Source organism: Alligator sinensis, unplaced genomic scaffold (assembly GCF_000455745.1).
Source record: "Alligator sinensis unplaced genomic scaffold, ASM45574v1 scaffold87_1, whole genome shotgun sequence".
In the NCBI taxonomy this organism is placed as follows: domain Eukaryota; kingdom Metazoa; phylum Chordata; order Crocodylia; family Alligatoridae; genus Alligator; species Alligator sinensis.
This window is the reverse complement of record NW_005841929.1, coordinates 87,649-114,099: the sequence shown is the minus strand read 5'-3', so window position 1 is coordinate 114,099 and position 26,451 is coordinate 87,649. Positions and strand designations below refer to the sequence as shown.

The 26,451-nt window shown below is 42.7% G+C and overlaps 1 protein-coding gene across 7 annotated transcripts in view; it reads left to right on the top strand.

Moving 5' to 3' along the window:
- The window catches only part of CALD1 (caldesmon 1), a 283,619-nt gene that overhangs the window by 246,691 nt on the left and 10,477 nt on the right, over window positions 1-26,451 (top strand). For all 7 annotated transcript variants that reach the window (XM_006019421.3, XM_006019422.3, XM_025198786.1 and 4 more), the window contains 5 exons: window positions 4,523-4,680; window positions 8,193-8,454; window positions 14,779-14,919; window positions 25,216-25,259; window positions 25,368-25,446. In XM_006019421.3, the coding sequence (XP_006019483.1) occupies window positions 4,523-4,680; window positions 8,193-8,454; window positions 14,779-14,919; window positions 25,216-25,259; window positions 25,368-25,446 (684 nt within the window). The remainder of the gene's footprint in view (window positions 1-4,522; window positions 4,681-8,192; window positions 8,455-14,778; window positions 14,920-25,215; window positions 25,260-25,367; window positions 25,447-26,451) is intronic.

The following is a 26,451-nucleotide window of genomic DNA, read 5'->3' as shown; positions in this document are numbered from 1 at the left end:
ACTCATTTGTTGGGACCTACAGAAATTGTGATTTTGCAAAATCTGGCATTACCCATGAAATTAGCCAATATCAGTGAAATCTGCAAAAAAAAACCTTACTGAAAATAAAATCCTGGTTCCCCAGAGGGAGCCAACAGTTCTCACAGCACTATGGCTCAGCAGCACAGCCCACTGGGGGCGAGGGGGCTGCCAGCACGAAGGGGAGCTCAAGATGGCTGCCAACCCTACTCCTTGCTGCTGACTGGCAGAGTGGCTGCCTGTCATGTGGCCCTGCCCCTCTCCACCAATCAGTGGTGAGGGGCAGGACTGCATGACAGACAGCCCTCACAACCAATAAGCAGAGAGGGTTGGGGGCCAGTGGGGCCCTCAGCCAAAGAGAAGTATGTCGGGCGGGGGGGAGCTGCCAAAACTAGCCCATGAAAATGGCTACTGGCCCCATTATCGCCCTACAAAATTTGTCGTCCACCTCCTCGAGTTGGATACACCCCCTACTCATTTGAGACTGAAAAGCTACAAAACAGAGCATTTAAAGGGTTAGAAAAATGTTGGTCCTTATGTAAGAAGGGATATTGGTTCAATGAAGATGATTTAGCCTGGCAAGAGTGAGTGGAAGGAAATCTAACAGAGGCATTTAAGACAGTGAAGGTTAGAATAAAAAATGAAGTCCCTGTTTTTAGGTTGTCCCAGAAGCAATCATTTGTGGGCAGATGAATTTAAAACCAATAAAAAAACCAATTTCTCTGTAGAAAAAGGGATGAGTTTCCGGAATTCAGTGCCACACCGTATCGTTTAACATTGTAGATACTTTTAAGAGGATGCAGGATTAGTTCAGTACCATTAAACTTTGGAGAGACTTTGGGGTCCTACTACGTGTGGGCTGCTATCAGTTCCCATAAAAATTAATACAATCTGAGGGTGCTCTGCTGTTCTTATCTTCTCCCGTTATATGCAAAAACGACTCCTTTGAGACTAAGACTTCTGAAAGGGTTAGGAATTTTTTTTTTTAGATTTTTTTGGGTGCTCAATTTAAGACTCATTTTAAAAAGGCCCTCACTTTTTGAAACTACTCAGTACCCACTGTCTGAAAATCAGGTCCCTTTTAGGTTTCTGGAGTTGTATACTGAAAACTATTAGACCCTTTGGAAATCTTAATGATCACTTTTTGGTTTAGGACAATACTGGTGTTCACATTACTGCAAAAACAGTCTAGATGTGGACCTTGAGCATTTAACAGTGGTGTACAAAATTCAGACAGGCTCATTTTTTATTAATTAAATATTATTCATATATTATCATTCAATATTATTAATTGAAGTTAAGAAGAGGAAGAGGATGTGACCCTAATAAGAACTTGGAAGCATGCTTCTCCTCTATGATACCAGGTTTCTGCCTGTATTATACCAGTTTGTGCCCATTGTCAATGAGATCATAATCTGCCTTCTCAGAATTTTGGCTTCAGTCAAATTAGCAACTAGAAGTCCTGCTGCCTCTCTGAACTCTCCCAACACTTTGGGTCTGCAAAACTGGCCTGGAAAGTTCATAAGAACAAATTTTCTCATGACATGAGACTCCTGGTATTTCCTGCTTCTGGTGTGGCTAGACATGCTTCAAAAGTTGCTTTTTCTCATGGTATTTGGGTATTTCTGTGTTCACGGAGATTGGCAACAAAATCCCCTAGACCCAGATAGCTACAGCATTTGAGGCATTCCAAGATCAAACCCCAATCTGGAATTAAATGGTCCCAATCCTTAAAATGTACAGAACCAAAAGTTTGGGGCAGAAGAACTCTATATTGAAATCTTCCAGATTACCTATTAATTTACAGTCCTGGTCAGAACTAGGAGCTGCAGATGTGTGTGAAATTGTAGATATAATTAAAAACTGAGTTAATCAAACATTTTGAAATTGCTAAACTGTTTATTCCTGTTTTGTTTGTGTCTGGGGTCAAGATACGTGGGAAGAAATAAGCTATCTCTGTGAAAACTATACTACCCACCCAATCTAATTCCATTGAAGTCAGTGGGAACCCTTCTGTTAATTTCAACAGGAGTTGAATTGGTCTCTGTTTCCCTGAAACATAAAAGTATTTAAAATGCCTATTTCTCTCACTTACCTGGTGAGAAATTGCTGCTGTGAAAGAGACTGATCCTGCTTCTATTACAGTCAATCAGAGTTTAATCACTGAAATTCATAGAAGCAGTAATGGGTCCTAAACTGTTCAAATGTATCTCTGATATCATGCTTTATAATCTTTAATCAGAAATTCAAGTGGTGATGTTTTATCTAGCAAGTGTTTATATGCACACTTGGTAAAATGTCAGCCTTCTAAACAGTTATGGATTGGATTCTGCTAGTTCTTAAAGTGTGTTATTTAATTCTAACTTTCTTAGCAATTTAAATTAAGTTGTAGAATTTGCTGCCTTCCCCCGTGGGTGTTGCATCTTAGGCAATTGGAATTATTGTTTGTTTTTTCCATGAGACTTAGAAGGGACTTCGTGAAATAGCAGCAAGGTATGTGGGAAGAAATATTCTCAAAATTCCATTACAGATGCCGTGACATTTAAAATCCCAGAGCCACCAACAGCCGTGGTTTCAAAATCACTTTGACAAGTGGTGCAGGAGATTGCTAATGGAGATGGAACCTTTCACTATTAATAATATATCAGGTGTTCAAATCTTTTCCAGATCTGGGAGTGACCCAAAGATACTGCTGCCTGATGGCTGCTTGTTACATTGAATAGAACTGATTGTCTCAGAGCAGTTTCTAGAAGACAGAAGTTCACAACTTCAAAGCTACAACCACTGCCACTGACAATAATGGGCTTATTTGCTGGCTGGCAGTCATAGCATCATGGCCAAAGAATGCATGTTCATGGAAACCGAACTCTTCTCTTACCCATCAGAATAATTCTGCCAAGTCATAAACGAGACTGTAGTAGAATAGCATAGGGAAAGCTTACATTGCTGCTGTCTGTTTTGTGGACTGAGCGATTTTCTCAGAGTTATATACCCAGATTACATGACCGCCTCCCCCCCTTTCAGTGCACGCCACATTTCAGCTGTCACATCATATGTGTTTATTCAAATGAACAAACAGCTTTTGATCCTAGTGACAGGCAGAGCTGGTATTGGAGATTCCAGCTGTTTAGTCATCTTGTCAGATGCTTTGTAAGGCTCCCTAAGAGGATCCTGCTTTGAAAAGTGGGAGGGGATGCCTTCAGGAAGGGATAATTGTGTCTAGTCCCACTCTAGGTCAGAGTTTATTTTTCTCTTCATTTAGCAGATGGAACGGCAGGAGGATGCAGAGGGGAAGCTTTCTAAATGGTTTTCAAACCAGTTCTTTAAAGAAAATATGTGCTGCCTGCCCAATAGAGCCTTCTGCTGACATAGGAAAATTTTCTCGGGTTAACACTTTTATTTTCTTCCCTGCGATTCAAAACTTATTTGGCTCCTGGTCCAGCTAATTTACTTTGTGGGAATAATTCTGCCCACATAACAGAAGAACTAAAATCAATTGCCATCTCCTGCACTTTTCATCAGCATCCAAGCATGACTCAGCATGCTGGGGTCAGGCCGTGGATGGCCATGGTAAATACTTTTAAGACCAACATTTTCTGGATGGGGATTAGGGAGTGAAACCAATACATTAAATTTTTCGAATCTCAGTCAAATAATATAAAGTGAAGTCTGGGAGGGGGGAGGAGAATTTTTGCCTCAATGTTTTTGGAGAGAACATCTGCTTCTTTCTAGGATTGGAGCTGCACATTGGATAATACCCTCCACAACTAGTCAGTGATTGGTCTGTAACCTAGTATGGGGACATTAGAATTGCACACTGGTAAAAAAAAAACACATTTGGCTATGGCCTAATGATGATTGAACTACTTGGCAATGATGCGTGTAGTAGCCAACTAGTAGGCACCTGCTGTGACATTGAAAGCACCCGGTACATCCTGTTAGCCCACATCTGCTGTGCAGGTGACTGTATTGGCTACATCGGGATAGCAAGCACTTGCTTTTGCTGAGTTAGTTTAACAATCTGTTATGATTATTATTTCTATTGTAGAATCACCTAATAACCCATTGTAGTTACAACTATATGGACAAAAAACAAAGGCATTCCCTCTCTTACAGTGTTCATAGTCTGAGAGTCAGATGATGTGCAACAGGTAAATAAGCTAAAAAATGAGGGGCAAGGGGATGGGACAGGATAGTGGTCAAGACAGGTGTCATTACAATTGGGTTACATAGCAGTAGTAGCATTTTGTGCAGCAGATTTGCATGCAATGCAGGTAACTGCAGCTGTCTTCGGGTGTAAGGTAGATCAGAAGAGGGTGGCTGCAGATAACTTTTTAGAACTTTACAGGATGTTTGCTGTAAAAGATTTGAAGACACATGCTTAGGTGCCCAGCATTCCTAGTTACCCCTTCACTGCGGGAAACACACTCCTCTTCAGTTACCCTGAATGTCTAACTGTGACTCTCTTTCTTTGCTTGTATTCTTTATGGTATCTTCTGAGCAGATAAAAGATGACAAGGCTAATAAAGAAAAAGCACCTAAGGATGAACTTAAGGCTAGCTGGGATCGTAAGAAAGGACTTCCTGAATCAAAGCCACAGAATGGAGAACGTGTCCAGGAACTTACTATCCACAAACTTAAACATACTGAGAATATTTTTGGGTAAGATTCACATTAACACTGGATTTGTTTATATCGGAGTAGATCTAGTGGTCTTGTTACCTTTTATGGGTCTCTGTTACAGTACTTTTCAGCTGTGTAGTACAAGACTTAGGTTTCCAACATCAAACATAAAAATTATGATATTCATTAGTTTTTTTAGAATTGAATTGAGGGTCTCAGGTTGTTTTTTAATGGAATTCTATGCCCATTGCTGTAGCAATGAAATGAGATACGCATAGCTGGCTAATGAATAGAAAAAAGCAAACACCTCACTCTCTCTCTAGGGATCAGCAATTTGTTTTTTAATTTTCTTCCATCATCTGCTAAACTTTTGCTTTCTTAATGAACTTCATATTTTTATAGTCTACATTGAAATAAAGACTGACCTCAGAGCTGGGCTTTTATATCCTTGTCACATGAGCTAAGCCTTTACTGAGAATAACCCATTTCCAGTTACACACCTGCTTTAAATCAGATTCTGTATAATCAATATGAAGCAGTGTCCAGATGGTAACCTTTTTTAAGAGTTTATCTCTTAATTGTTTATTGTAGCAAACCACAAGTTTAATGGTTTTATACGTAAATAATTATTTGGTAGAAGAAAAACTACTCCTCGTCAAAATGTTTTAAAGAGGCATGTTCAGGAAAATAATGTTGTCTGAGATATCTGCTGCACTTGGGAAAGAGAGGGATTCATATGCCATAAAACAGAAGAAAACGAGTCCTCTTCACCTGTCCAGTGTTGGGTCAAATCACAATGAACATGTGAAATGTTTCTAAAATTCTCCTTGTAACTTCTTTGTTTGTTTTATTTCATGTTGGGCATAGGTCTCTGTAGCAACACTTAGTGATAAGACCAAAATCTTTCTTCTATTTCCCTTTGGCTACAACGGGATAGCAATGTAGGTGTCTTGTCCCAGGAGGATCCAAATCACCCAGGTCAGGTGTCTAGGCTTCTTATGGAGTGAATGGGGAGATCTAGATACCACCCAAGGTCCAGGTCACCCATCCAGTCACTTGGCCTTATTAGCCTACAGGTAGCTAATAAGTATGCTAAGTATGGGGGTGTGACTGAACTCTCACTCCTTTTCAGGGCTTAAGCAATTTGATTTAGGGATGCAAGGAAGCACTAGATTACTCAAGGAGGAGGTGTATGATCCAGAACAGCCTATCTGATGGCAGCACTGAGTTCAGTATAAAGCACAGCGTCTCCCTTGTTCCTTCTTGAGCTGGTGATGGTAGTGCCCACCTTTTGCTTTGCAGTCTAGTGATAACAGCACTTGCCCAAGAAGACAAAAACCTGACTTCTAGGTTTATCCTACCTAGGAGGAATAGAAACACAAGAGATGGGGCTTGTATGTTTTTTATGTTTTTCTCTGTTCTTCAGGCATTAAAAAGTGCTAGATTCTAAATGCTCCATTAATGAAACCACGGGGTTGCACAATTTATTGTCACAAGAGTGGGATTCAGATACATTTCCCAGTTGCCAGGAGAATGTCCTGAATACCCATTTAACAGTTGCCTTGCAGAAATTTATAGTCCTGGTTAAAAAGGATTTTTTTAATACTAAGTAGATACATTATAAAATAAGTGCCAGGTCACGCACTAGTCTAAGCAATGGTGCTTATCCCTGTTGGCCATCTGTAGTTAGAGCTTCTAGGATCAGACTCTAAAAGACTGAATTTAAAAGGAAAATAAAAAAAATGGCTGTTTTTATTTCAAATGAAGGGTCTGGTGCTGAAATGGGTCAGCAGTCTGCTGGATTATGTTGGGGGAACCCAAATATGTAGTAATAAAAGGCTTGTTATAGAGCTGAAATGGTGAAAGTTAAGATGCTCCTAGCAGTATTAACTCTATTACAGTTCACATTCACTGTTTCGTCATATGTTAACAATACAATTTGCAAGTCATGCAGTGTAGTCTGATAGCACAAAATTCCATTGAAGTTAATGGGGGACAGTATAGGTACATGGATTTGCCTGAAGGGATTCTAATCCAGGATTGGATTGAGTCCATAAACTTTTAAGCCCTGATCTGGAAAGGTGCTCCATTTTGGCAGCTCCTGTGAATTTATTAGGCCTTTATGTAGCTGCTCAAGTCTCCAAATGTGAAGAATGCTTGCAGAACTGAGGCCCATTTCATTAAGTCGCATGCTGAGGCAGTATTTATAACGCTTATTTGTTGTTATCTCTGTAATGTAGCTGCTTACTTAATATTGCTGTGGGAAATACTGATGTTTGTGCTCTTGGCTCTTGTGTGTTCAGTTTTGCACCCCTGTGGTTTCATTAATGGAGTATTTAGAATCTGTATCTTCTTAGAGCCTGAAGGACAGGGAAGAAATAAAAGCCAAATACATGTCCCTTTCCCATCTCTTGTAAGTACCATGATGAAACTGTCAAGTATGTGTGTCTCTGTCAATAGTTGTAAAAACACACTTCCAGGAGCAAGTATTTAGCAAAGTACTGATGTGAGAAATATATAACTAGCTGGAGCTGTTTAATACTCTGGGGAAAAATGTATTCATACTGCTCACAAGAAATGGGCATTTTTTAAAATGTCCTTAATTTCTCTGCATTAAAGCTGGTTGTGAATAATCTTTCTCTCAGAGGTGGGGAGGCAAAGCATTTAAGAAAATTAATCTGTAAACCCATTTAAAAAAGTCAAAATTCCCAGGAAATTTCAAAGAAAGTTCACACACATATGTCAGCCAGCTAGTCCAAGAGAATAATGCCTTAAATAAGTGAAGTATCTTGTACTGAAATATAGTAGAACAGCAAGAAGTGTATTTGCCATAACTATGCTGGAATCAAATGACCTTGACTTTTTTATGATATTTGCCAAGTGTGTGTATTATCTGTTATCTTATATACGTTGTTATAATGGCACTCACCTTAGACAGCAAAGGCTTATGCATGTCTTAAAATACTGTGTTCCATGCAACGCATTGCTGCTGTGTTTTTCTTTTGTATGTGCGCATCCTATTTAGAAAAAATTTAGAGACAAATGACTTATTGCCTTTCTTTGGATTCCTGAATTGTTTTCTTCATATATGCTTTTAGAAGATAACTCCCTAAGTGCAGCTCCCCAGTTACAGAATACAAATACATAAACACAGCGGCTTATATACTTTGAAGGTGGGGATGAAATAAAATAGATTTCAAACAAAGAAATCACAGCAGATATGAATATTTCCAAAATAAAGACCAAGTTATTTCCAAGAAAGAGGTGAAATGTATGCGTCTTAGTTTAAAGGTAGCATGATGCAAACATTGCATCCCCAAGCATGCAGGATGCTTTCTCCCTTCCCTTTCACTCTTGTCAGTGAAAGGCAGATGAGTGCATCTAAATACTTCAGCATACCTGATAAACCTATCAAGTTAGTACAGAGTTTATGAGGAACACATGATCTTGTAAGGAGGAACTTTTGCGTGTCAAGTTCTTATGACAATAAGTAATTCTAGCCAGGAAAGGAAAACCTGTGGCATACTCACCTGTGTTTGTTTCTTCCTCAGCCGCTCCAACCTGAAAACAACTGCAGATGCTGAAGAAGCCAAGCCAGTGTCTCAGCTTGAAGCTGGCAAAAGATTAGAGGAGTTGCGCCGTCGCCGAGGAGAAAATGAGAGCGAGGAGTTTGAGAAGCTGAAGGAAAAGCAACAGGAGGCAGCCATGGAGCTGGAGGAACTGAAGAAAAAGCGTGAGGAGCGCCGGAAGGTCCTTGAGGAGGAGGAGCAGAGGAGGAAACAGGAGGAGGCTGAGAGAAAAGCCAAAGAAGAGGTAATGGCATAATAGCACAAAGGGATGTCCAGCACCAGACCTTGGGACTCCCTTACTGATGCTGAGAGTGACTCAGTTCCATTTGTCTTTAATTAAATATCAGTAACACAGAAGCGAGTTATACTCTTGGATAGTAAATCAATGGGGATGAGAAGCAAGGCTATACTTAATATGAGGAAGTAGCTAAGGAAAAGCAGTGTGAAAGTGAGGGAGCTCTCAGCCCCCACTCCCCATGTGCGATCATGGAGCAGGGGCTAGGAGTTTGGGAACAGGCTGAGAGTTTGCTCCCAGCCCCAACTCTGCTCAAGTAATCCACACCCAGCCGTGGGCTCGCTGCTAGTTGCCCTACCGGCAGATCGGCGTAGAGGGCTGGGACCTGCCCCTCCCTCCTTTCCAAGTCCCCTGCCTTCGATCGAGGGGTGGGGAGCTTCCTGCTGCTGGCGCACGGGGACATTGTCCTCACCCAGGCTCCAGTGGTGCAGCCTACCCCAGCAGCAGGCAGTTTCCGGGGACAGGGAGCAATCTACCAGCCCCTGCCAGGTGACAGCTGTCTCCTGGCCCTGTGCTTCCTACCAGCACCCAGGAGGAGTCCAGAGTTCTCCCTGGATGCTGGAGGGGGCTGGTGAAGGGCCAGGGCGGGCGGGAGCAGACTGCTGCCAGGAGCAGCAAATCTGCTTCTGCATCCCTGCATGCATAGGTGCCTGCCTGGGGTGGGTTTACTTCAGAATAAATTACTCTACAGTAAACCCACTCTGTAGCATTTGCACATGTAGATGCACCCAAGGTCTACCAGATTGGCAGGACTAAAACTTGACTTTTATTCCTAGCTCTGGTGCTGTTGATGAGGCTGTCACAAGTCACATGACCTCTCTGTGCTATTTCTTCCTTTGCCACATCTGGTCTGTGTAGTTTACTTGGACTGCAAGCTCCTTGTCAGAGGGACTGTCTCTTACTTATGTGTCAATAGAGGGCCTAGCACAGTGGGCATAGCTTTCAGACAAACTAACTGCATTAATCCCCAGACTGATTCTGGAACTTTTAACCTCAGGCCTTGCATCCGATATTATGCCATGTTATCACATAGATGAACCAGTAAAATCTGGATCTAATCTCTAAAATGGGATAGGATCAGTGGGTGAAATGCCAACTTCATTGAGATCAATGGCAAGACTCTAATCAAATAATTGGGGCAAAGATTTTTATCTGTGGTTGTCTTGAATTTCCTATGATCAGTGCATTAAAAAACAAACAAACAAACAAACCTTCAGGTGTGGTGCTGCGGGAACACAGGTCTTTGTTTATTTGGGGAGTCTTTTTCTGGCATGTGATAGCTCAAATTACTAGAATCCTGATCCTCTGTGTATGCAAGTGTCTGCAAAATGGCAAAGCAGATGTTTGTTTGCTGAGGGTGGGATTAAATCCTGGGGTTACTCTGGGCTGGATTTCATTAGAAAGAGATTCTTGCTGAATTTAATATTAAATACCAAAATGCATCTGTTTTTGTCTGTTTCCCCTGGCAAGTGAGTCTTTTTAAACAGGATGTTCAGATCTCTGGCATGTAAATTAGAGATGTAAACCATACAGAAAATAAACTTTGATTTTGGGGGCTAACAATAACACTACTTAGTGCTTGGAAGGAGCAGCTTGCTCCTGCAATGTGTTGAGCTCCCAACTGGTCCACTGAAGAACTCCATAAATTAAGAGTACTCAGCTTGTTGCAGTAGTACGGCATATCCTGGTTCAGAGAACTAAGAAGAACTGCCCTGCTTGTAATTTAGTTGACATCCTTCAAATCCCTTTGTAGCCTGGGTGTACATGAGTTTGTACTTCCCTCTCCAATTGAGGGAATTATTGGCAGGGCAGTGTGTTGTGGAGGGATACAATAGCCCAGCGGCCGCCTCTGTCCCCTATAGAGTCAGGTTCAGTCAATCAATTACTTAACTATATACAGATTTATTATTACAACAAAACCATTAAAGGGTAAGGACATAGATTATATATATATGTACAAATTTACAAAACAATAAACCCTATTATATAGATATATAGATATAGATATACACACACATACACAGAGATATACACACCCAGTTATCATTTAAAATACTGATGAACAATAGAACAAACCAGACCAAAGGATATTGATTGGGCAACCTTATAACTCTATTCATATACAAACTATTACTTCATATTATTCCCATAAACTGTAAGGCACAGTCCACAAATATAATCAGCAGTCTTTAGACTACCTGGGTGCCCTCCAGGGCAGGGGCCCCACTCCCAAGGTACCACTACAGGAAAGGAGGTGGGGGGAAAGAAAAAGGAGAGGAAGACCTCAAAGACTCCTAAACTCACCTGCTATTGTTGAACCCCAGCTCAAGTCTGGGATCGTGCCCGGTATGCAAAAGCCAATAAAGATACCAGGGGTGAAAGTATAAAGAAGATTTATTGCTAGCAATACAAGGTGCAAGCGGAATAATTTCACGTAACAAGCACACAGATTCTTAATTCTAAGCATCTTTTATACAGGAGTATTGGACCTTCATAAGCATTCTTGTTTGCTAATTGGTTATAAGGGAGTGACACAAGGAGTTCTTTACTGAGCATGTCTCTATACCTGTGTTTTAGCTATGTATCTCATTTACATACATGTATGTTTCATTAGCATACTTTCTCCCCACCTAGGGGTGTGAATCTTAATATTTAAATCAGCTCTTTGCCCTACTCCACTAATTCTGTTTTTGTTTTCAAGTCTCCTTTATCTAAGACTGTCTTCTCCTTATCATTGCAATTGAGCATTAGTTACAGAACAGAGACTTTTGCTTGGGCTATGTGTAGTGGTTTCTAGGTCAAACCTAACATTTTCCCCCTCTGGAGCATTTTTAATTATTTTTATTATAATTGCTCCACTCAATTTGTTTCAACACAAACCTAGTATTCTCAGCTTTCTTCGTTTGTAAAATCATTTGATTCACCTTAGGTCTGAAGATAGATAAGACGACAGGTGAACATTGTATACATAGGATATTTGATTGGTCTTGTTACAAAGGATTCTTCTACCTTGGTTCAATTTGAAGCAATTATTAGTACAATTAACTATTAGGAAACATTCAGAAGCATTAGCTGTTGCCTGAACCCGTACGGAAAACATGTCTCTATTCTTCTCTTTTACAATAGTCCCCCACTTATATATATTCTGATATGTACTTTTCTTCTCTACATTCTTCAGCATAGTATAATTTTGTAAAATTTTTAAAGGGGTTGGTACTGCGATTAAGCATGAGGTAAAAACCAGGTGAGCATTGATCCCTCCCGCTAAGCAGAAGTCCGTTCTATTTAAAATTTCCCGGGCCAGATAAATCCAGACATTTTCCTGAGGGTCAAATTTTTGTTGTAAAAGGGTTTCCCCTCCTATAAGTAGGAGTGGACAGATCAGGGTGCCCCACAATAAAACCTTGAACAATTTCATAATAAGGCTTATAAAACTTAATCAAAGATTGTCAAATTATTCAAAGTTCCTTTCTTTTGAATAGGAATTTCAAGTCTCTTATTGGCTCCACCTTCCACTGTTCTCTGTCTCCGGTCCCGGAGTCTGCAGGGATTCCTTCTTGTTCTGGTCCAGCCACCGGCTTTAGGCGACTGGAATGTATCCAAGTCTTGATTCCTTCGAGCTTTGCGGCCGTCGGGGTCGTTAGAAGTACCCTATATGGGCCTTTCCATCTGGCTCGAAGTGGTTCCTCGTTCCAATCTTTCACAAGGACGTAACTCCCAGGTAATAATCGATTTCCCAGGGCAGGATACTGGTCCTGTGTCTGCAGCACGTCCCGTACCTGCTGATGGATGGAAGACAAAACAGAAACCAAGGACCATACATATTCTCTAATCATTCCCTCTCCTAAAACATGTAACTGTTGTTCAGTACCCATGGGCAGACTCAGAGGGTAAGGCTTACCATACATTATTTCAAACGGGCTTAATCCCAATTTAGAATGTGGTGCGACCCTTACTCGTAACAGGGCCAAGGGTAGGGCCTCTGGCCATTTGAGTCGAGCTTCTTGGCAAATCTTTGCAAGGTGTCTTTTTAAGGTCTGATTCATACGTTCCACCTTTCCACTGGACTGAGGTCTCCAAGGGGTGTGTAAATGCCAGCTGATTCCCAGGAACTCAGAAACCTTCTGAGTAATTTGTGCAATGAAATGTGGGCCATTGTCTGACCCTATTCCTTTTGGAAGTCCGAAGCGAGGTATGATTTCTCGTAGGAGTGTCTTGACTACCTCCCGGGCTTGGGCAGTCCGACATGGGAAGCACTCAACCCAATTAGAGAAAGTGTCCACAAAGACAAGGAGATATCTCATCCCTTGTTGTCGGGGCAACTCAGTAAAATCCACCTGCCATTCTTCTCCTGGCCCATTGCCTATTCTCTGATGTCCTGAAGTTTCTCTTCTCCCTCCTTTTGGGTTATTTCTCTGGCAGACCTCACATGTTTTTAATATTTAAATTAGCTCTTTGCCCTAGTCCTCTGATTCTGCTTTTGTTTTCAAGCATCCTTTATCTAAGACTGTCTCCTCCTTATCATTGCAGATGGGCATTAGTTACATAACAGAGACTTTTGCTTGGGCTTTGTATAGTGGTTTCTAGGTCAAACCTGACACTATCACCCAGGAGCAGCCCACGTAGTGCCCCTTTGCAACGCTCGGGGTGGGTGGGGGGGGCCCTCCCCTGTGGGGACCCCCTCTCCAGGGTAACTTACTACTCCACAGTCCCGGAGGATTGCCTCTTGTTCTCCAGGTCAAGCTCTGTTTCCCACCGGGTTTTCCTGCCACCTGACTCTGCTGCAGCTGTCCTGGCTTAGGGCCATATGCACCACTGTGTGTAGTGAGCGCTTCACCTTGTGCTAGGGGTTGGAGGCCTGGACAGCCTTGTACAGCATTGGGGCTTGGTCTGTTCCCAGACCCTCTGGGCAGCATAGTCTGCACTGACCCGAGCCGCCTCAAGCGGCTCCCAGGGTCTCTCACCCTCCATGCAGCACCTCCTGCACCGAGCTCCCAGCCTCATTCCAGGGGTTGAGGACCAGAGCCGCCCCAGTGGCTCCAAAGATCCTGCTCCATGCACCAGCTTGTGCACCGAGTCTCTGGCCGCATGCCAGAGGTTGCAGACCCAAGCTGCCTCATGCAGCTCCCAGGGTCTGGACGCTGTGCACTGTGCTGCGCACCGAGAGCCTAACCACTGGAGCCGTCCCCCGCTCCCTGCTGATAGAAGTCTTCAGGGGCTCCTCCTGGGCTGCTGCTTTGCCTTGCTGAGCAGCTGGCCTCAGCTCTTCTAAGCCCCGCTCTTTACTCTTCTCTGTCCCCAACACCTCTCTCCCGTGCTGGGCATACAGCTCCTTTTATACACTCCAGGGCTCTGCCCTGAAGTTTTCCAGACCTGACAGTTTGCAGTCTTAAATCAGGTCCGGGGGAGCTCTTCTCCTCCCCCCACCCAGGAAAGGGGCATGATGTTATTTCTCTTGCTGCCTCCTGATTGGTGGATGAGCTCCTACAAAACAGTAGGATCTCAGGCCTGGGACTCAACCCAAGCTCTGAAAGGTAAGCTTGCTACATCTTCAAAAGAATAACCCTGTTATTCATTCATAGTGGTTTTCATCTTCAAATTACTGGGCATACATAAGTCTTCCTTACACATGTAAGGTAGATATGCATTAACCTTCGTGCTATGATTCCAAGTCAATGAATCTTAGACGGGGAGAAATGAGGCTGCAGAATCAATTTGTTTTGAAAATTTGCTGGGACTGTGAGTGGTGTTGGTTTGGGGCCTGTTCTTAGGCAACTTGGAAGTGGTTCCTATCCCTTTTCTTCTCCGGACAAAGGGTCAGATTGACTTAGTGTCTTGAAAACATCAATATTGTGACTCAGAGTCACATTAAATGTGGTTTTCTTTAGCATTTTTAACCCATGTGTAATAGTTTTAAAACAACATTCAGCTTCTTACATCCCAATCTTTCATGAGATAGCATTTTTTAAAATGTTGCTGTCTCAGTAAACACTGGACCACAGCAGCATATTTAGTTATGCAAGCAATGCCTTTGTGAGAATAAATGAATGCAGCATAGATTAACCCTGTCTCCCTACAAACACACTTGATACTGTGGTAGATTAGTGCATTACATGTGCATAAATAAATTACTAGAACTGAAATAGGTCACAGACATAGGGGTCTATTTTTTGCAAATCCTGTAACTGTCTTTGGGAAATTTAAGGTGCTGAGGATGACACTATGGTATCTTGAAGAAAACAAATGACCAACAGATTATGTATACCATTTTAGGAGGAGAAGAGGAGGCTGAAGGAAGAGATTGAGAGGAGAAGGGCTGAAGCTGCTGAGAAACGTCAGAAGATGCCTGAAGATGGCTTGTCAGAGGACAAAAAGCCATTTAAATGTTTCAGTCCCAAAGGTTCATCTCTCAAGGTAACATCAGCACTAAGTCCTACAATATAAGTAAATAAAAAGAGGGAATTGTGATAAAAATCATGTATATGAACTTTTAAGATAACTCATAATCTCACTGAGGACCCTGATCTGAATTTTGCAAATGGGCCTTAACAAAAAACAGATGATTGAAATACAGGGCCAGATTTTGCAATTTCAGCTCATCTCTGGAAAAATAGTTAAGCTCTGTATGAATATTATCTAGAGTATGAATTAGGCATTGTCCAAAAAGAAGCCTTTCTATAACTTTTGGAGAAAATAGCTGTGAAAAATGTTAGTGTTCAAAATGATAAACTGATAAAGTTAATTAACGTATATGTCAGTAATGTTGTTTATTTATAGAAGGAAGCGGGAGAAGAATTGGAAATGGACTTTTCTTCCGTCCAAATTTTGATCTTGTTTCCCCTTAACATTTGTGGTGAACATATGGCCACAGGGAACTCATAATCTACATTCAGATTAAATTTATTCCCCCTTGGGTGAAACTGGCCACATCTACATGAGATGCTGACCGCAGTTGTTACTGCACGGTCATTTAGTACTTGCATAACTAAGTATTAAATGACTCCACAATGCATCTCTGCTCAGTAGCATCTCAGCATGGTTGCCATGGTGACACTTACTGCAGTAGCTCTTTACTACTGCACAGTAGCATCACATCATGGTTCATGCCCAGAGACACTACTGCGCAATAGTAACAAGCTACTGTGCAGTAAGCATCTTATGTAGACATGGACACTGTCTCCCCATACAGGGCACGTCTACATGAGATGTTTACTGTGGAGCTGACTAATTAGCTCTACATGTGCTATTAGGCTGCAGTAATCTAATTAACTCTGCTGTAGGATAGTACTGCCAGACACAAGTATTATCCTATGGTGGAGTTATTTACTCTGCTGCAATGCATGTATAGATGCTGACAGGGCTGTCTGGGACATGAGAGTGCTTCAGTGCGGGGGTTGCCTGCTGGCACCCACATTGTGCTGCCCCACATTGAAGTACTCGTGCCCTAACCAGGCCCTCTGCAGCACACTGAGCCAGGCAGGTGCAACCCTGCACTGGCAGGCTGACCCTCCGGGCTCCCTGCCAGCTGGGGCTGCTCCGCCCCTACTCAGATTGCTGTGGTCCTGACCACACGTGCATATGGCACACCTGGGAGAAATAAACTCCAGCACAAACTTCACCAGATTTTATTCATGCACAGTAATTGCATGTGTAGACATGCACACAGAGATTATAGCATAAATTTATCCCCTTTTAAAGCTTCAGCTACAAGTTATTGTGCTTGCTAGTGTTTGCTTTATATGGCAAGGAAGATTAACTTTCTCTGCTACAGGTAACGTTGAGGTGATCTTGATGCTGTGATGGTCCAGGAAATACGCAAGAGGCAAGAATTCTTTAGGGTGATACCTTTTATTGGGCCAACTGCATGGTTGGGATAGACATAGGCAAACTTTTGGGTGTCACAGTACCTTTCCTTAAGTTTGTGGGAGAGAAGGAGACAGCAGAGTTAAGTAGCAGATAGAACCTCTTTTCTCTACTTCAGGAATTTCTGGTTGGCTTGTTGTGGCTGGGATTATCCAGGAAGTTTAACTAGATTATCACAGCAGCTCATTTTGGCTTTAAAATCTGTGGGTGAAATCTTAACCCCACTGACATCAATAGGGATTTTGTCAGTTGGGGTCTGGGTTTTATCCAATGAATTCAGGCTTTATTAGAAGGTTAAGTTGGTGTTTTACAGCTGAGGCAGGAACTACCTGGACCATGAACTTAATATTCAGAAGTCCTTTTAAGATCAATAATAGTTTTGCTCACAGAATCCCAACCTTCCTGCTGATCTGCAGATTTGGTCCGTCTACATTGATTTGGATCCAACTCTGAGTTATGACATGAAACCCAGTGACCAGGAGGATGTGACTGGGCTTTGTTTGGATTTTTCAGGTATATCTGAATCTGAAACTTGAGAATAGAGCATAAACCCCTGGAAATTAAGAATGTCAGGCTTCACAGTTTTCATTGCTTAGCTAAAATCAGGCTTAATGACTGAGTTAGAGACTTTTCAGTAACTACACCAAAAGCATCATTCTAGGTTTCCAACTGCTAGAAATCAAGACCACTGTGCAAATTCTTATATGAGCTGTTTCTTCCCCTCTTTAATATGCATTAGGATGTCTTTTAAAAAATGTATTTCATATGCCTAGCTGACAAATGATCTGACGGTTCTTTTGTCTTCCCTCAATGTGAGGATTGAAAAATGTTGGGTTTTCCAGGGGTAAAGGAAGAGGGGATTTTTTTAATCACCATTTTGGATCTTCACAAAATTGTTTTGGTAAAAATTATAGTTTCTTTAAAAAAGAGAAACCTAGATCTTAAATTTTCCATCAAGTTCTGGATGCTCAGTTATGGGGGGTGCTGGAATAAAGTTGAGAGGCAGGAGGCTCAAAGTTTTAGCGGCATGGAGTGGAGTGGGGTCAGGAGTTCCCTCCTCAATCCTGCAACCCCCTCTCTATGGGAGATGCTGCTGGGAGGAGTGGTGTCAGATGTTGCTTCCAAGAGCCAAGTTAACCATTCCTTACCTCTGCAGCTATTGCCAAATAAAGGGTTTGGGACCATTGTTTGCCATATGAAACTACAGCAGTTTCAAGGCACGGGGAGGGTTAACCTGTCTGCTGGAGGTGATGCCTCCCTTCACAGTAGTGTCCTGCTTCTGTTTTGTTCCACGTGATACGAACCTCAACCCCTCCCTCCGCCCACAATGCCTTTGTTTCAGTACCTCAGGGCACAAACCCTATCAGGTATGAGTCTGCTGCCTAGGGTGCAAGCTCTACCAGTTACACCTCTGCTGCATTTATGCATTGGTAGAGTAGTTTAGAAAGCAAGACTGAGCAACGTAGTTCAGAGGACAAGTATAATGTGGAATCTAGCTTTGTCTGTTAGGTTGTCCATGGGTAAGAAATATGTATTAAGGCCAGAAGGAACTATTGTGATGATCTCTGATTTTGAGCAGACTCCAGAACTTCACCCAACAATTTATGTTGTTAATGTGACAGTTAAATAAAAACATATTGTTGAAGCCTAAGATCTCTCTGCTTCAGTAATACAGCAGAGAGTTTTGAGGCTGCTATCACTCCCTAAACAGAAGAAAGTAGGGGGCATGGAAGCAACTGGGTGCTTAGTTGCAGAGGAGAGAGGATATGGTGGATCCAGGATTTGAAGGGGATGATCATGACACTGGGGAAGCTGAACTGGGTGTAGAATGGAATCCCTCAGATGAGAACATGAGGGTTGGGTTCTTTCCTACATGACAATAAGGAATAAAAATGTAAAGAGAATGAATGCCAGATTCCTTGCTGGCACAGGGACAGAGGAGAGGCAGCTTGTTCCTTCCCCTGCTCATCACTGCTGGGACTGGTGCAGACCCGTTAGACTATTGTAGCGGTGCAGGATCACTACTGTACTTGCCTTCTTCCTTTGGGAACCTCTTAGTGGGGTGGGTAGAACAAGTTTTGTTACACCACCTGGGAACAGAGTCTCTTGGGGACCTTTTCAAGTTGTACACAGCACAAATGGATACAGGAATGCACAGCCCTTCCACAATGAACAAGTCCATTCAGGAACGTTATTGGGGTGAAAACCATACACACTGTTATTGACCTGTGTCTCCCTCATTTGTCCTTTCCCAAAGTTGATTAAGAGAAGCCAGAAGATTTAAAAAATGAAGTCTCCTTTGGGTGTGGTGAGCCCCCACCCTCCATAGTCTGAGTCTGCAGTTGGACAGGAAAACAAAACCAGGGTGGAGCTGAAATGGGAAGAACTCCAACTTGCTGGCTGAGTGTGGGCGGGAGCTGTGACAGGGCTTTAGTCTTGGAGGTTCTCCAACTCCTTGCTGCAGAAATCTTATAGGGGAATAAAGGGATTTTGTGGCAGCCATCTCTGAAATACCAGGCTAACTGCAGAGCTGGGAGCTGTGACCTAACAGGACTTGAGACTTCTAGTAAAAAAAAGAAAAAAGGAAGATATCTTTGTTTATTTCATTGCTTATTTAGGCAAGAGCTGAGAATGAGAGCATTGGCTGGGAAGAATTTGGGAAGCATTGACTGGGAAGAATTGATTTATAAGAGATGTTCTCCCTTCCTTCCCTGCTCTCCCTGCTAGTGTTACTGGATCATAAGATTACATTTTAAAGAACAGTATTTTTTTAAGACCCTCTTCTCTAGGTTTAGTTCCCTCCCTATTATTTCCCTCTTGAACAGGAGATGGCCCAAATTTAGCCCTCATCTAAGGGACCCAAATTACCTGAGGAGTGAATTGGGCCTATGTGCAGAAATGGTTTTGATGACAACAGAAAGCAAAAGAAGTGTTTAGTGGGGCCCCAGTGGAGGCTGGTGCTCAAGGAGACTAATGGCAGAGCGCTTTCCTCCTGGGAGCCAGAACCCAAAGTGTTTTTTCACTAGGTTCCTACAGCTGGCTGCCGTGCATTAGCTACATGAAATATTGGATAGGTCTTTGATTTGCTGCTTTTCCTGGAACAGCTCCAGTTGTCAGTTGGAAAGTGGTGTTTTGATAGTATTCAGTATGCCATTTAAAATTCTCAAGAGCCATTTTAACAAACAAGCCATAGCTGGAATATTCAGTCAGGATCTTTTCCTCAGTAGCGTATAAATGCTTTGGGTCAAATCCTCTGTTAACTCATTCCCCATACCAACCTACTCATGTAATTTGTGGTTGCATGGCTAGAAGTGAAGGTCTTAGATTATATCTTTAGCCTTGTCAATATATTTAGCAACATCTTGCACAACTTCTACAGAAGATCATCATGTAGATCTCTGAGCCTGTATAAACAGGATGGCTTCAAGGAGGAGAAATGCATAAATGTGATTGTGCCTTAGTCCTAGAAAAATCCTCCTCTAGCTTAATTAAACTATATATGCTCTTGCATTTGCATGCTTAACCTCTGTTAATTAAGAGCCTTATCCCACACAATGCTTTTGCATGTGCATGATTTATGTGAGAATTCCCGTGAGTGGAGTTATGCATGTACATAGGCACTAGCAGACCAGGACCTTAGTATCTGACTGTTACTTTAATATCAAGCACCTATGAAGCAACAGTAGGCCTCTGATTATACTGATTCATGAAGATCATCCTTAAATTCAACTGATGGGGACTGATTTTCTTGAGCTACTGGGTGTTATTTGTACCCCACATGCACTGACTGATGCGTTTGCCTTCATGATGCCCCTGCTACCTTCTCTGCCTTATGTAGTCTGGGAGATATTCTTTGTTAAAAAAATAAGGCTCATAGGCCTCATAACAGGATTAAAGACCCCAGGGTGGCCTTGATGCCCCCTTGTGGCAACATGGCTCCTGTCCCTGGGTACCCTCCCTTTTCTCTCACCTGACATGCCTTGATGTACTTAGTTGATTTGTAAAAAGACAGGCTGCCCTAGGGTCCTAGAGAACCCCCGTCCATCCAGCAAGTCCTTCCCAGATCCCACTGGTCCCAGTCCTGCCTCTCAAGCACTCAGTGGACCCTCCTGGCCTGTCCATGCCCCCAGGGCACCTGTTGCCTTAAGGACTATTGTAGTGTCCTTCCAGCCCTATAGCTACACCCATGTTTCATGGATGTTACTGATTATAACAGCATGCCTCCAAGCCTTTGTTGGGGCTTCAGCCTTTCTGACTCTGACCCTTTTTCTCTGGCTGGGCCCCTCTCAGCTGGTGTACTGGACCGCAGCTTCTGGGCTGCAGCCCTTTCTCGCCTCTCTCAGGCTCCAGGTCTCTGGCAGAGATCTGCTTGGGCAGCAAGGGCACAGCTACAGCAGCCAGAACAGCAGGCTAGCTGTGAAGCATAGAAGGAAACCCCTGTGGGTGGCTGGAGTGGTTTTGCCTCTCTCAGGCTCTGGGCACCTGGCTCTGATTTCACCCATCTTTAGCTATGGCCTTAGCCCTCTCAGCTCCAGGCCATCTCTGGTTTATGACCTGCCCTGGCAGGACTCTAAACCTTGGTGTGCCAGTCAGGCACTGCTGTGTGGTCTCCTCATTCACCCCTTATAGCTATGCTCAGTCCACTGGGTCATACTTCCCTGGAAGTAATACACTCCTTACTTGCAGTTCCTAGGGCAGCTGAGGTATCTGTGAGTTGCTCTTCTGCAGCCATCCTGCTCATGAGCTCCTTTTCCTACTGCCTGCAGGCCCATACTGCCCGCTTGGTCTCAGGCACTAGTCGTATGTGTCTAAAGCCCTACCCCTTCCAGTCAGGTGGCTCTCCAGCCACCCACAAGAGTTTCCTTCTAGGCTTGATGTCTAGACCCCAGCACTGCTGTAGCAGTGCTCTTGCTGCCTAAACAGATCTCTGCCCAGCTGTCTTTTTCCTGGGTTGCTAGCCCTGCAATAGGTACTTATAGCCTATGGATCCTTGGTTGCCTGCTCCCCTGCAACTAGCGCATAATGGGTACCTGGGGACCTCCCTGCTGTTGCTTCTCCCTTAAAATAATGGGAGCTTGTGGCTCCCCGTTACAGGCCTTTACAAAGATATTGCAGCAAAGCGATTATGTTTAATACTAGTCAGAGCTTCAGGAAATCCTTCAAGTGTTTGCCATTCATATTAACCATCTTGCTTTTCCTATTTGTTTTACAGATCTATTTTGTAATATTGTTTACCGTATGTGCCTAACGTTCCTAATTCTATGCATGGCGAGTGCTAAGTGTGTGGTAGATAGAGTGGCTTAATTCTCTGCATGTTGTCATACTGCATTTAGACCAAATGGATTAATTGCTTTTTAATGCATGGAAAAAAAATAAATTGTGGGCTCTCCTGGGATAGGGCTCCAGGTCAAATCTTCATGTCAACAGCCATTAGCTGTTACAGTATCCTATTCTGGAGGATAGAAAACTATGCCCTGTCCTAAGAATTCTAATTCGGTTCCTGCCTTATTTTCCATTTATCTTTTTTTCCTTTTCAGGAACCCCACCTGCCACCCTCTCTCACCCCAATGCCCTCTCAAGTGCAGAAAGAGCTCCTAAGAAGCATGCACTACTTTTAGCATTTGCCCCAAAGAGTGATTGTCCTTCCCTCTCTCTCAAATCCTCAGCTGCAGCTGTGTGCCTGTTTGAGTGAGAAGGTGGCACACCAATAATGAAAGGAAGGGTAACTGCTGGACACGTCTTCTCGCCTTAGTGAAACTCTAGGAAACTCTAGAAAAATTGTCTGTGAGCAGCAAAACACCTTTAACCCCTCAAAAAAGGAACCAATTTTAGAAGAACTGTTTGTCAATTAGATATCAGATTTAATTACGTTTTTCAACCAGAAGACTCTATGAACCACCCCACTGATATGGGATAGATCTGCTTCTGCAGCGCTCATGAAAAATCAAGGCCTTTGCTTCTATAGTGTATGTACAGCAGTCTTCTTTAGAAGTCCCATTTAGAGCAAAATTTATTATCAAGAACTGAGTGCAGTAAGAAAATACAGGCTTCTTACAATAACAGAGCAGTTCCATGTTAAATATTTGTTCAGACCATATTTGCTTGTAAGAGAGCCAAAAAGTAAGTCCACCTGACCTTCAGTTGTTAGCCACATTTCTCTTGTAGCATTTTCCCACCACCAAACAGGCTGGTAGTAAATTTAATTTTAAGCTGAGTTTTGTTGCTGGTAGGCAGCATTTGAATTTTTTGCCTTGATCTATGGTAAAATGGTTGGAACAAGTTTACCTGCTTAAGCTAACATCACAAATCAGTTCACCAATGGAAATTTCTATTGTATTTCTTTTGGGTAAAAATCCATTTCTAAAAAGTTGAAAATAGCGGAGGACCAAACGTGTGAGCATATAGTCATCTTTGCCTCCCTGGTTGATGCATTGCTGTCACCTTGTGGCTGTTTGAGGAAACAGCAAATGTACAGTATTTGAATTGCTCCTACATGGACAAATAATATTTGTCCATCTTTTGTATCAGTCCTTGCGTATAGCTTAGTTCTTAGAGTATGGGCAAATGTATATTTGTAGCAGCTGCAGAAGGGAAGGAGAATCAGCTGCTTAAGTGCTTGCAGCAGCTGTTACAGTGTAACTGGTATGTGTGCATAATCCTGTAGCTAAATGGCCCCAATTTTGGCCTTGGATGAAGCAGGGCTAAAGTTGGAGTGGTTTTGATGCATTTGCTACAGACTCATGCATATGTAGCAGTCACAGAAGCTCCCCCTTCCCTTTTGAAGCTGCTACAAATGTATGTTTGTTCATACCCTTAGATGAGGACTGAACTTTTGGTATGCTTCTAAAACATAGGGTGTGAACACACATGCATTTGGAAGCATTTCAGAAAGGGGAAATTTCAGAAGGGCAGCAGCTGTTACATCCTAAATGTTAGGGGTGGACAAGCCAGAGAGGGTACAAATGTAGTACAACTGCTCCACCTTTAGCACTGCTTCAGCTAGAGTTAAAGTTGGAGCAGTTTTACTACATTTGTATTATTTCTGGCTTGTCTACCCATAACGTAACAGCTGCTGCCCTTTTGAAATAGCTCCAGAAGTACACATGTCCTTATCCACAGATGAACTGACTGGAATTTGTCCAGTTCAGGAGTGACTGAGATATGGCCCTTAGGCCAGATCCAGCCTATGGAACCATGTTGTCTAGCTCATAGGGCTCCCCATGGCTCTGGAAATTTGGCAGCTGGGGTGCAGTGGCAATGTTATTTGCTGTGGTTCCTGGAGTCATAGCAGCAATCAATTAATGTTGTTGCTGCTGCTTGTCCTGCTGCCAAATTTCCATGCCCATGGGGAACCCTGTTGGCCAGATGATGTAGCCCTATGTGCTGGATTGGGCCCATGGGCTGACCCCAGGCCACTAATCTGCCTGTGAAATGTGTTTGGTACCACTGTTCTACTTTGCTAATTTGTCAGTATCAAGTGATCTTGATTGAATTCTGGCTTCTGTGATCCACAGAACTTTTTAATATTTGAGCCATGAATTATGGTCTAATTGTTACAGGTGGACATTCTGGGAATGGTACAGATGCTTTAAAAATGCTCCAACATTAACTCTGATTGAAGCGGTATTAAAGTTGGAACAGGTTGTTGCCAACTTGTCCACCCACGACAATAAGGGGTCATCATTTTATGTTGCTTGAGCGTGGAAGGGTGCAGGGAAAATCCTAGAACCATTGTAATGAATGGTCTTTAGTTTATACTACCTCAGCTTTAAAGACACCAGTACTGCAATAGTCACCATTAAAATGACTTACAGACAATTGACATAGAGATAAACTGGAAGATCCCAGTTAACCTAAATTCTGGACTAACTGGAGGTTATTTATATCCCCTAGAGTTACCTCTGTTTTATCACTCCTAAATGGGAGTGCCTGAGATAGGATGTGGGAGGATCAAACAGGGGTGAGTCCAGATAACTGCTGGGAATAAGAAGAGAAAAAAGATGTGGATTATGAAGTCCTTTCAGCTGATTACACTGGCTGTTGTATCTGCCTCTGGCTTCCCAAAGCGCAGAATGCAAGCAAAGCTTGTATGAAATGCTTTGAAATTCCTTGTAGTCCTTTCTCTCTCCTTGTACTATTCAGAGGTTTAGTATATCTCCCTGAAACCTTCACAATTCACCTGTACTGGAGCTGACACATGATTTCCCTGTAGAAATGGAGAATTATTTCAGTTTGCAAGATGCTGCTGTGTGATAACAGCTGTCAAATATTGACTCAAAAATGAGCAAATTGTACATGAACAAAATACACTATGAATTCAAAATTAACTTGGCTGTCACTAAAACTGCATAGCATGGGACATGTGACCCAGCTCCAGATACGGCTTTTTAGTATCTCTATTTTGGCAAATGTACTGCATTTGCCTCTCTTTCAAAAGAAGCAATTATATTTTCATGCTGCTTTTGAAGGATTTGTGAAATTGGGATATAATGTAAGTTCCTTTTAGTGACATAACCTATTCTCCGTTTACTTCCAGCTCTGCTGTACTTGGGACTTATTCTTGAAAAAACTATGTGCTTGGGTAGTGTTGAAGACTATGTGAGATGTAAATGAAGGAATGTGCATAGTTCCTTAAACTTTGCACGTTTCTTGCAGAACAGAATCCTAGTATAAGTCTATCTCTAAACCTGTGTTTACGTGACTGCAGTGGTTTGAATCTGAAGCTGATTCTCCTTTTCTGGTTCTCTTCTTTTGCTCTTTAAAGTTGTGTATCACCCTTCAGCTTATATTGTATCAGGCTGCTCACGTTGTTGATGAACGTATATAGCACTTTTTTTCTATTTGTAGATTGAAGAACGAGCAGAGTTTTTGAACAAATCCGCTCAGAAGAGGTAAAGTAATAAACTACTAGTTACAATAAAATAAATAGATTAAAACAAAGCTGGAAAGTGCTTGATCAGAGTAATCATATCTTTCTTTTTAATCCCTACCCCAAACAGTGGTGCAAAGCCCACTCACTCTGCAACAGTTGTCTCCAAGATTGACAGCCGACTTGAGCAATACACAAGTGCAATTGAGGTATGTGGAATTGTATTAACTGAAGCAGGTGATTGCTGTTGTGGCTATTCTAATCAGATCACCTTTTAGCATCTAGGTGTTCAGAGAATTTCATCACAAAGGCGTTTCTGATGAGCCTTTCACTATAAAGTGGCTCAGGCAGGCTTGGAACAAACCTCCACACTTACCTGAAGCAGCCTTCACAATTCTGCATCCCTTTTATCACTAAATTTTCCTGCTTCTGTCTAAAGCCTTAGTTGCATCTGCTGTTCTAGATGGGGGTTTGAAGGCCTCTAAAAACCAGTAAAGTACTCAGCCCAGCATCCTCATATATTAGGTACCTTCCTGTCCCTGCCTTCCTAAAAGACAGGAGGGCTTAACCAAAGACATGTGACTCATGATAGGGTCAGACAGTGACTCCTTACCAGAGCTAGGAACAGAGTCCACATCTTCAGCTCCTAGTTCCATAGTCTGACCATAAAAACAGGCCTCTATGAATTCTTTGTAGTATAGTCTCTGTTGAGACAGTTTTACCACCCTGCACAGGTAGTAAAAGTAATACAAGGGGTGGGGGCAAGTGGGACACCACCCTGGATGCCAACTTAGAGGGGGCACCAGGGTGGCAGCCCTGTGGGCATCCCATGCCATGGTAACAGCAGGCAGCAGCCCAGGGATTTTGAATCCCGGGGGAAGGTAAGACTCCTGCACACGGCTCACTTTTTCCTCTGGCACTCAGCAGCACACCCCCATTTTCCCTGCTCCCTCCACAAGCACTGGTAGGGTTTTGCCTAGGGTACAAACCTTGCTGCAGATGCCAAATGAGGAAGGAGAGGAAGAGAGCGCAATAAACTTTGTTATGTGACTGTGTTAAAGAATCAGTCTTGCTTTTAGTACCATTGTAACTTAGATAAGGAAAAGAGCACATGGCGTAGACGCTATACCCTATTCAGGCTGAAGCCCTGAAAAAAATATCCAGTCCTTATCATTGTCCTTATTCACCTGGATGCTGTTAAATTTAAAGAAGTG